The sequence below is a fragment of the Helicoverpa zea genome, chromosome 10, assembly GCF_022581195.2.
Source record: "Helicoverpa zea isolate HzStark_Cry1AcR chromosome 10, ilHelZeax1.1, whole genome shotgun sequence".
NCBI lineage: Eukaryota > Metazoa > Arthropoda > Insecta > Lepidoptera > Noctuidae > Helicoverpa > Helicoverpa zea.
Window position 1 is genome coordinate 3,673,746 of NC_061461.1, and position 12,517 is coordinate 3,686,262.

Sequence of the window (12,517 nt, forward strand, 5' to 3'; positions counted from 1 at the left end):
ACAATCTCCGTCAAATCTCTTAGCTACCGGTTTTTAATTAAGTTACACCTACAATATCTCAGCCTACACACCTCAAAATAAAGCTTTATTAAGTCATAAACTCTCGAACAATTCAAAAAATATTCAAATACAGAGTTCCATTAACCGAAAAAAAATTTTTACGTCATTCGAATCGATTTTGTTACTCGTCGGCATACGGTACAATCGATTCAAAAAATGGTATCTTAAGTAAAATAAAACACACGAGAATTCACTTTGTCGGTCATTTCCGAGTCATTAGGGCTGTGCGTAAGAATTGGCTTCTTAAAGTCAAGCTTGATAAAGCACGCCACATGGGAGGGTTTACGACGCGGCTGTAAAAGTATATGTCGTCTTAAATGAGACATAAACACAGGGACGTGTAAACGAATGTCGCACATTTATTTTATTAGCGTCATTAATTCCTACGCTTTCGTCGGGGCCGAAGTTGGTGGACGCAACATTGATACTGCGCTCGTGTTTTGATTGCGACTAAGTTACTGTTAAAAAATAATTACTATTATGTATCTATCTGTAAAAAATTATGATACTATCCGTTGTAATTTATATACATAAGTCAAGAACGGGCTCACCTATCCAAACCCTCTGATTATTTAGTCAATGGTTTATGTGAAGTTTGCACAAAATCGGTCGAAAGGTTCTTCATTTCTTCGTAGCCAAGCACGTACCGGGCCATTGGTCTAAAATAATAAAAAAATATATAAAACCTAAATCATGATATTATCTAAACACTACATAATTTATAAAAGTTCAAGTTCTCTTTTTGAAATAAATATTTTTACGTCACTTTCTACATTTGTATATCGAACACGACGTATTGACACAATGACCTCTTTACGTCGACAGTCATTTATTTCTCGTCATGTTCACTTTATAGTCATGACCCATTTCATGTTTTCACTTATCTACAGTACGGTATTAAAATAAAGTACATACGAGCCTCATAAAAAGCTAATAATTTTGAAGAAAAATCAGTAAACTTTAGGCTACATGTGAGTGAGAACCTTTTATCTTCAAATTCAACCTTTAGCTTCTAACTGGATATTTTATTTAGATGTTTCTTTAAGTTCAGACTAAAGTTGGCAGTTTTCAAGTGTTCTTTAAGACAGCAAGTAGTGAAATCCGCAAAATCGCGTTACATCGGTGTCTGTATTCTGTTTTGTAGATAAGGCTGTCTGGAGTTCACTATTCCCAAAAGGGCATTCCCTTTGAATTTGTGAAATAAGTTATCTATTCAGATCTATCTAAGACTGAATAATTAAGACTTGAAAAAAAATATATGTAAATATTTATGGATATTTCAATCAACTACCTTTTAATCCAATTTTCATAGTAAACAATTATAAATCAGTGAAATAAATGACCATATCACATCGTTTCTTCCACGATCTTCCAGAATACAGCCGCCGGATCACTTATCTCTTCTGAGTGAAGATCGAAACTACGAGAACAAATGCTGATAATGCACCGAGCTCGTGAGTGCACTCCTTTACAAACCTTTTATTTAGTCTCGCTAAGTTTTGATTCTGTTTATATTTCTTTGGTAGTTTTTGCTCTACGAACTTACCCAGGCCTTGGAAGAACTTTCTGGATAAAATGTATGTTTTAGAGCTCTATCTTCGTCATCTGCCTATCCTTTGCCCAAATATGTTGCGATCGACTTCCAGTCTAACCGGATGCAGTATCTGTGAGTTACAAGGAACGACCGCCTATCTGACCTCCTCCACCCAGTTACCCGAGCAACCCAATACCTCTTGGTAAGCCTGGTTGTCAGACTTAGTGGCTTCTGATTATCCGTAGTGCCTGCCAAAGATGTTCAAATGACAGCCATAATTAATGACGGAGCTGGGTATATATATCTTTTAGGTCTCATATTTATCCCTGTAGATACTAAATGATATCCCATCCAAACAGTTCAGCAGTTTTACTGTTAAACAAAAACAAACAGATGAATTTAAATTCGCATTTATAAAATTAGACATAATAAGAATACAATCGTATTATTGTGTAGTGTATAAAGTAATTTCGTTTGTAAGTATTGTGTTCTTGAGAAAGGGTTGTAAGTGCTTGCTAAGAAAAATTGTATTTGAATTCAGTGAACAGACAATGATAAGACATTGCACTCGGGCTATCTAAGTAGAAGGCACTTTAAACTTATTTCAATTTCAATGTTTTTTGAGAATCTGAAATGTTATTATTTTTATAAAATTTTCAGTGTAAGCATACTTTACTTAATAACTAAAATAGAAACAGATTTATTTTATTGTATGCAGTTAGAAAACTTACAATATCTAAAAACATAATTTGGTGCGATTGAGTCCATTTTACAAAATTGTCCTAAACTTTTTTTTACTCATGAACATTTCAAAATGCCATAATAATATGTTCATTAGTTGAGGACTTTATGTGTACACAAATGTATCGTTATTATTTTCAAAACAAAATATTAATCCCACACACTATAAACTCAGCTTCATAATTCGTGATAAATATCTCACACAGACGTAATCTCTAACAGATTTATATTAACAGTTGAATTCTCTAACGAGGTACAGTCGCGTGCAGAATTGTTCGAAAGAGTTACCGCGGCCCTGGTACATAAAGGGCTTAAGAAGGAACATGGTGGGTTTTAGTCTGTAAGAGTCTGACACTCCTTCACGCTGCACCCACAGAAAGAGGATCATTTGATGATTTCCCACCAAGAAAAAAAGTACAGTCGCGTGCAACAGTTTTTCGTCTATACAGCGCATGCGTCAACCCGTGAGTTCCATAGCAGCTTTGGGCTTAAAACACAAAATATTTACTTCTGTATATAAACACTGATACGTGACCGGACCGTGTTTAAAATGTTCATATTTTTATACGTGCGTAGCTCAGAAAAATTGATGCTTGGAAATGTCACTCTACTCAGTATGTTTAAATTGAGATAACTTATATGACAAACATTAAAACATTTCCTATTTACTTATTTAAGTACCTATATTCTTGTTTGACAACCACTTATAAATATGTAAAATCTTGCCTATAAAAAGTATAAATAGGTACACTATTTACCTATCATTACTAAATTAAATTATCATTTCATGACTAAGAAGTTTTATTTTTAAATATGCAACGCAATTCAATTTCTAAGGTGAATGATGCATTTATCAGCATTAAAGTTATTTTTCTATTGTACAGGAAAAGCTGTTATGATGTTTCTATTATCCTTGCATTATACACCCCATTTCTTCTCACACGCTTCTGCACCAAACAAGATGTTTCAATAAGACCTTTAACAATTTATTTTTCACAAATAAAATAAAAAGTCACCGTCACGTTTACGTATAGTACAAGTAATAACGTCAAAAATATGACGCACGATATATTAGTGCGGCACCCCACTATATTAACCCGTGTATCGCTTGCATTGGCTAAGCCTGGCTTATTTTTCAACGTCATTAGTCCCGTCAGAACGTGAAAGGATAACGCATTATGTGCCGTAACGTGATTATATGCGTTATAACGTGCGATGGGAAATGCCGTCGCGTTTAGAGGGTTGGTTTTGGAAAACTGTGTTTGTGCAACACCGGCCGGGTGACTTGTCAAAAATCAGCTGTATAATTAAAAATTGAATTAAAATAGAATAATTAGCTAAATCGCCCTAAAAAGTTGATAATTTAATAGTAATAGTCGTAAATATAGTGTACAAATGTTTGTGACGTTATTGCAAAAGGATAACTCGTAAAAATCTACACAACACGGAGGCGGTCAGCTGTCAACCGCTCAGTTCAAATTAATCGGATTTTAACGGGAAGTATCTCTCTATTATAACTGTAACACGCTTTATTATACTAATTCTCTGGCAGTAGATTATGTTATTTACTTTAAAAGTGAGAATAACGAAAAAAAAATAAAAATTAATATCAATTTTGTAACCTACCTTATCTTAGAAAATTAAAAATTAAAATCAAATAAAACTAAAGAAGTCCCAATACATTCTTGATTTTCATATAAGTTACATGTTCCTTTAACAGTAACTTCTGTTACATTACACATTAAAGGCAAATTATAGATAATTTATGTTAACAAAATCTATACTTAGTTACATTTCAATTTTGTACTTAATTTTCTATTAATTAAATCAAACTGTTCTATGCTATATAATCTTGAAACTACTAAATTCATATTTTAAATAATCCAACACCTAAACCTATTACCTAAAACTATTCTTTTCTGTCTTTCTCATCTTGTTTACTCCACGCTTTCAGTAAATACCTGACACCATGTTCGTTATGACAAGGAAGGCCACTGCCAAGGACATGGAGGTGAAACTGAAGTTAGCCCTGGAAAAGCTCAAAACATCCGAAGAGCTCTGTCAACAACTGTTAAGGGAACGTGATGACAGCGAGGAAGAAATTCAGAAAATAATTAGTAAAAACTCTGAATTGAAGTCTCAACTTGCAGAATTACACATCCAATATATGGATGTGCTGGATCAGCGGGATAGGTTACAGGATTTTGTAGGTTCTTTTAGTGAATGTAGTGATGCTCATGAGAGGGCTTTGAGTCGCATTAAGGTACTGGAGACAAGCTTAAATGATGCTCACAAGTCAATAATATGCTTCAAGCAAACCCAACAACAACAGGAAAGTGATGACACTCACCGCCTTTTCAGTGAGCTTGTTACTTCAAATCCACCTCATATTAATAATTTGAGTCACAAAAAGATTAAAAAATACATAAGAATAAACAAATTGATACAAAAAATTAAGAAAGTGTGTCATAAACAAAAATCCACACATAAATTAAATAATTTACTTAAAACTAAAGTTGAATTAAAAAATCAGTTAAATTTGTGCACTAACCAACTTTTACAAAGTAGGCTAATGTATGACCAAGACACACTAGTTCTGCAACAGGAAATGCTTGAACTGCAACGCGAATTAACAAAAATTACACACAAATATGAGACAGCCCAATATCAAGTAAAGGCACATATTTTGGCTACCGATGAGCTGCTCCAGTTAGGTAGTGAAAATATGGACCGTCTTGATTCTCTTAAAAATAAATATACCAACTGTACTTGTTCACAACCAGCAGTACAAGCTGTCCCAGAGTTAACATCGCCTAGTACTATGCAGTCAGCAGTGAGCAGTGACATAATACCACCTGTTGTCAATGTTCAGTGCAATATTCCACCATCAAGCATTTCATATAATAATAATTCGGAAAATCAAAACAATATATCACAAATATTTTCTGATAGATTTGGTCTTGGTTTTGGTAAATTAATCTCTCAATATTGTAAAAGTAAAATAATAAACAATTGTTCACCCGGTGCCAGCTACAATGAAATAATAGAAACAATTAAATTGACAAACCTTAATACCACTTCAACTGCCATTATGCTATTTGGAGATAGTCTAGCAGTCAATAAACAAAATATAATAGATTGTGTTGAATTAATGATAAAATTAAATAATACAACAAATTGCAAGTTTATCATCTGTGCCTTACCATATTCTAAAAATTTTACTATAGAACAAAATCAGTACATATTTAATTTAAATCTATTAATGTACAATATAACCAGGCAATACAATAATAGAATAATGTACTTTGATACAAATAAATTTATAAATAATTTTGTAGTGACAAATGATACAATGTATCTTAGTTTTTATTATAAACGACAAATTGCTATATTGATAGCAAATAATATACAAATTGACCCGGGTTCTACTACGGTAACCTCTTCTTTTAATAATATTAGTAGTTCTACTAATACAACTATTGATACACCTGATAGTTTAAACTACATGGTGCGACAAAGGGTGGGCCACATCAACTGAATGTTGTACATCAAAACATTCAGGGCCTTTCCGGCAAATATTTAGAATTAAGTCTATTCATTGAACATTATATGGTACAAGTTATGTGCATAACTGAGCACTGGCACAGAAATAGTGAAATAATATTCCTTAATAACAGTAATTATACAGTACAAAGTTCATTCGTTAGAAAGGAAGCCATCCATGGTGGCTCTCTTATAATTGTAACTAATAATTTAAAATGTAAGGAACGTTCAGATATAGTAAAATTATCAGTCGAGCGCAATGTAGAATTATCATGTGTTGAACTGGAACAGTTTGTTATAATTTGTGTATACAGGCCTCCTTCAGGTGATTTTAACACTTTTGAATCAGTAATGGAAAATTCTCTCTCTAAACTTAATTCCACTAGTAAATCACTTTTAGTTTGCGGTGACTTCAATGTTAATATTTTAGAATCATCTTCTTTAACTACAAGGTTGCTAAACTTATTTAAATCATTTAACTTAGTAAATTTATTTCTAGAACCAACTCGAATTACGGCAACCTCGTCAACCTGTTTAGATAATATATTTACTAATTGTAGCGCCACAGAGACTCTGATTACCAATGGCCTAACTTCCGATCATTGTGGTCAACTGGCGCGGTTTCCTGATAAAAAGAATAAAATCAAGCGGGAAATAACATGTCGGCCCTTAACAACCAGTCGTTTTAATAGTTTTAAAAATAATATTAACGCGAAACTAGACAGTGAAATATTAAATAAAAACAATCCCCATTTAATGTACGGAGCACTATTTGATATAATAAAATACGAATTTAATTCTAGTTTTAAAACCAAAACGCTCGTACTAAAAGAAACGGCTAACTTCAATGAGTGGGCTACCCCCGGCATTTACAAGAGTAGAGCTAAGCTGTATGAGTTGTATGAAATGAAAAATTATAATTTTGATGAAAATTTTATTAGATTTGTTAGGAATTATTCTAAATTGTTTAAAAAAGTTTGTCATGCGGCAAAATCAATGTATTTCAGTAATAAAATTAAGAATAGTAAGAGTATAATAAAAGCGACGTGGAATATTATAAATAGCGAGACCGGGAAAATCAAACAGCGTGATAATCAGTATAAAATCATTAATGAGAATCAAGTTTATGAGAAAGATTCTGATGTAGCTCGCGAATTTAACACATTCTTCTCTAATATTCCAATCAAGACCACTAGCGGCTTAGACTCCTCTGCCACCAACGCCGAAAAACTTTTACGTAGTAGTGTTAGTCAATGTGAAGCCACATTTACCTTTAGTTATATTTCACCTTATGACATAGTAAGAACCTTCAAGTCATTAAATTCAAAAAAGACAGGTGATTTATGGGGTATCTCTGTTAAAGTCTTAAACTGTATTATTGACGATATTGCGCCCTATTTAGCTCGTATATTTAATGAGTGCATTGACTCAGGTACCTTTCCTGAACTTATGAAATACAGTAAAGTTATACCTCTCTTTAAATCCGGGAGCAAGAACGATCTAGGTAACTTTAGATCGATCTCAATTCTGCCCGCGTTGAGCAAAATTTTTGAAAAGCTAATTTTAAATCAACTCCTCCGGCATTTTAATTCATACAATATTTTACATGCGGAACAATACGGTTTTACAAAGGGTCGCTCCACAACGGATGCCGGAGTTGCTCTACTGAAACATATATTCAGTGCGTGGGAGAAGTCACAGAATGCTATCGGGGTGTTCTGTGATCTTTCCAAGGCGTTCGACTGCGTCCAACATGAAACGCTTACCCAGAAGCTAAAGTACTATGGTATTAGAGACAGCGCACTTAGTGTTATTAGCTCATATTTAAGCGGTAGAATGCAATGTGTTGACGTTAATGGTGTCAAATCTTCCAATCTACCCGTTCGTTTGGGCGTACCGCAAGGGTCGATTTTAGGTCCATTTTTGTTTCTTGTATACATTAATGACTTGCCATATTATTTAAAATCATTGTGTGATGTAGTATTGTTTGCTGATGACACGTCTCTAATTTTTAAAGTTGATAGGAATAGAGTAGATTTTGATGACGTGAATTCTTGTCTTTCACTAGTAACGCAATGGTTTACAGCCAATAATTTAGTTTTGAATACGAAGAAAACAAAATGTATTAAATTTGCTTTGCCCAATGTAAAAAATCTCGGTCCCGGTGTAATTTTGAACAATGAGGAACTTGAAACGGTACATGCTACGACTTTTCTAGGGATAACAGTAGACTCCAAAATTCAATGGGGTGAGCATATAACTGGCATCACGGGTAAATTAAGCTCTGCTGCGTACGCTGTCAGGAAAGTAAGAGCTCTCACCGATGTAGCCACGGCGCGTTTAGTGTACTTTAGCTATTTTCACTGCATCATGTCCTACGGAATTCTTATGTGGGGCAATGCTGCCGATATCGAGAATGTTTTCGTACTACAGAAGCGCGCTGTCCGTGCTATATACAAACTTGGTGCTAGAGTCTCCCTTAGGGAAAGGTTTAAGGATATTGGTATTCTGACTGTGGCGTCTCAATACATTTATGCCAATATAATATACGTAAGGCAAAACCTAGATTCATATAGTAAAAACAGCGACGTACATCATTTTAATACTAGAAATAAACACAAGTTAACCGCACCTAATTATCGTTTACATAAGGTACACGGTTCATTTGTGGGGCTTTGTGTACGCATTTATAACAGAATTCCGGTTCATCTGTTGGAATTAACGGACAGTTCTTTTAAAAATAAAATTAAAGAAATTCTTGTTAAAAAGGCATATTATAATGTTAATGATTATTTCACAGATAAACGCAGATGGCAGCTCTGAAGTGGAACAAAAGTGCTTTATTTTATTTTGTATTATTCGGTGTTTTAAATTAATAATAAATAAAATTGAATTGTATAACTGTAAAATAAATTAATAATAATTAAATTGTAATAGACAGCTGTGTTGCTGGGAAGTTTGTTCTTCACCGCTTCTTCTTTCCAGCCATAACACTAGGAAGTGGTGAAAGGGGGGCGTTTTGGGGGTGCTGTCATTCTTGTAAAATTTTGACGTTAAAAAGTGCTAATCGTATTAGCCTATTTTAATAAATGATTTTGACTTTGACTTTGACTTTGACTTGTGTTGACGTTTTGTGTGTCAAGGTGATTGTTCAGTTTGAGAATATTTTGAGGTCTTAGTAAAATTGATAGTGTGTAGGTGTTTTTATCAACACAGTTTTTATTTCCGATACAAAGATATTTTTTTTTCATTGAGTGCATCGTATTTCTTGCCAATTCTATAAAAATACCGTAAACAATTAGAGATCTGGATAATACAATGGACCATTCAAAACTGTCTTAATGCGGTTTTTATAAAGTCAATCATTTGATGAATTAATAACTTTAACATCTGATCAAAAGCAGTGGGCAGATTTTAGGCTTTCGTTCCTACATAGGTACTTTTCCAATATAATTAAAAACACAAATCTCCCAGACTTCATTATTCGCACAAAACAAAACACTTAATCAAAGGGCCAAAGCTAGCATTGCGTGTCTCATCCATAACAGTACTAAGTAACATGTATATAGGTACCAGTAACATTCGTATATTACCACGACTTCCCTGCACACTCAATAATGTTACTTGATCATGCAAGTGCATAGTTATTTGTAACGAGGTGACAAAATTTATAGGATCGGGGTTCAACGATCGGCAATATTTTTTTAGCGTTGGTACTGTATCAAAATATTTTATGGTGAATGCATGGTTTTAGGGTAGTTATCACGCGATTTTTGACATTGATACGTACCTTTGTCGGATTGGTTCACGGATTTTCTTGTATTTCTTTTTAGTAGTTTTTTATATGGTGGAATATAAATTGCGCGGTGGAAAAACAGTGTGTTGAAGAATTTCGATTTACTAATTCATTGTTTTGATAATGGATGTTTTTAGGCACAGAATTAAATGTAACCTCATTAAAAACAAAATATTTACAAAACTTTTAGGGCTTCAATAAACAATTTTTAGCTAAAATTTCAAGAATTCAGAAATTGGCCTAAATACATTGAAATAATAAACAACAATGACCCAAAAACAACCCAAACAATATTAATTAGTACCGAAGACACAGTGAATTTACAAAAAATCTGTAAACAAACAAAATACAGTCGACTACAAAATGGAAAACAGGGTTAATTAAGGTTATTTTACAGGGCTGTTTGAAAGCTAAAAAATATATAACATTTTGTGAACTGCGTTTAACTGTTAAGCTCTGTTTACGGTTCCCTTTGACCGGGTTCCGTCGTAATTCTTCTTCAACCTAATCTGGATTACAAAAACATGTCTTGACGCTTATAAAAGTGTAGACGAGCGTTTCAAACGCCGTAGAATCGAAAAGATATGTTGTTTGTATTTCATAGTCCAGTTTATGTGTTTTTAATGTTTATTGTTGAACTTTCAAGATGGACTGAGAAGGATTTGTTAGGCTACGCTTGATTTATGAAGTGATCAATGTCCTTGTAAAATATGTCTTTTTGGAGCTAGCATTTGTACGTTTAAGATTTTATAATATTAGAGCTTTTGTCAGAACGGTGTGCAACAGTGGCTACAAATACATAGTATGCACAGGATTCTTTTATTCTTAGTAAAAGTCGGTTCTCTTTTAAATGGGTGGAAATATAGGAACAAAAGTACCTTGTCTTGTCATATAAAATTCACTAACAAGTAACTAAAACGTGCTTTTATTTTTATCAATAAAACGAGTACTAAAAATGTAGATAATGCTACAAGAGTATCTTTTCCTAAAGCTAAATATGTAACTTAAGCTAAAATGTTACACAAACACATTGTCTCAATTCTCCATCTAGACTTTATCAACCGCAATCTAACCGACGGTTATAATGAAACCCGTAACATGTTCATCTAAGCGATAGAGTGTCACAATGCTGGGAAAACTAGACTGTGTATAGCTAATGACAATTTCGTAATAAACACACACACACGTTAATTTCTGTTTAATCACTGTATATCGTTATGGAGAAACAAATGACAAGCGGAGTTGCCGTAACGCAAAATGTCCTAAGAAAGTAGTGCGCCTACATGTGTTCGGGGGACAACGTTACTGTTTAAGACCTTAAACGCCTTTGGAACCCGCCCATTTTTGTAATATCTAAAATCATTGATACAAGTCTCAAAGAACCCGAACGCCTCGTTAGTACACTCGTGACTGATAGTTTTATTTCACGCCCATCGTACGTATTTGGCTTAGAAGAATACGCCTTACCTCCCTGCCTTATAGCATCTCTGCTTATCTTTCCTAACTCCTTGATATTGTCTTACAACCTAGACTTTAGAGTTCTCACGTACAACTAAACGCATCTGATATGTCTTCGTTCTCAACATTACATACAGCCATAACTTATTATTAAAGCATATAAAACTCTTTTATTATATAATTGGATACAAATTGCTTTGAAATTGTGTATTTTAATTAAAATCGGTGGAATTGCCTTTTTGCAAAACAGGTGGGCTTGATTAGGTCATAAGGTAATCATGATATTGTTTAAATAGTTCGTTGAATGTTGAAATACATATGACTGGCTTCTGCCCGCGGTTTCGCCCGCGTCTCGAAGGTATGTTATCCCACTTATCGATAAAGAGTAGCCTATATGATGTTCTGGTATGAGCTATGTTTAACTAACTAACCTAACCTATCCTTACCAGTATTGGAACATACGGCGTGAAACATACATAGTTTTTCTTTAATAAATAAGGATGGATAAGTTTTGCGTTACTCATATTTATTAATATTGGATGTATTCAAACCACCGTTTACACTGCTGTGGTAAATATTGTTTTACGAATTTCTATGGCATTAGTTTCGGGTTGTCAGAAACCCAATAGTCCTTGAAGGTATTAATTCCATGGAATATTGGTTACTTACTTGTAGCTTATTGACTGCATGGAGCATTTCTTTGTTCCGATATTTTCCACAGTGAGATTAGAAGCTGATGAAAAATATAGGGTGATGTCAGACTGATATCAAATGGCCGGAAAATAGCTTTGTCTGTGACACTTTAAGGGGCTGAACTAGTTTGAGAGTTGGTATGATTATAAACCGAAACTTGAGGCAGGTTTAGAATAGTTCTTTCACGATGTGCGAGAAACTGTGAAAATTATGCGCTAAAGAATATGTTTTTCTTTTAGTGTATGAGTAAGAGAAACGCCCGTATACCAAATTGCAGAATTCTAGTGGCAGAATTCCTCGGAATACTAGGCTGTTTTACACATTTTAGGTCACAATCATACTGAAAGTACGGAATAAAATGCTAGTAAATAAATAACTGCGTTAAATACATTCATTAACATGCGAACCTCGTTAAAACACGAAGAAAAAAAATGAAATTATTATTGCAGTACAACACGATGGTTGAAGGAATTCCTATGTGTTTAAAAATTCTTTTGTTTTCAATTTCTCAATTGTTTTTCGACTATGAAGTGCTGATTTTTGTGAAATTCCTGATTTTTTCACCGTCCGGTTAAATCACTGTAGGTAATATAAAGATCTCTTTTTTAATACTGAATGAAGAGTAATAATTGTCTTAAATAAACTAAATATTTATTAAGTAACTTCATAATTTAACAAAGCATTCTTTAAAA

General features: G+C 33.6%; 2 protein-coding genes across 2 annotated transcripts; both read left to right on the forward strand.

The window, feature by feature from the left end:
* The first annotated feature begins 3,607 nt into the window (after window positions 1-3,607).
* Window positions 3,608-8,734, forward strand: LOC124633902. Its single transcript, XM_047169272.1, has 2 exons — window positions 3,608-4,695; window positions 8,679-8,734. The coding sequence occupies exons 1-2, from the start codon at window positions 4,305-4,307 to the stop codon at window positions 8,699-8,701; spliced, it is 414 nt and encodes a 137-aa protein (XP_047025228.1). The 5' UTR covers window positions 3,608-4,304; the 3' UTR covers window positions 8,702-8,734.
* LOC124633901 lies at window positions 5,945-8,483 on the forward strand. The gene is made up of 2 exons (XM_047169271.1): window positions 5,945-7,035; window positions 8,421-8,483. The coding sequence occupies exons 1-2, from the start codon at window positions 5,945-5,947 to the stop codon at window positions 8,452-8,454; spliced, it is 1,125 nt and encodes a 374-aa protein (XP_047025227.1). The 3' UTR covers window positions 8,455-8,483.
* Window positions 8,735-12,517: the final 3,783 nt, after the last annotated feature.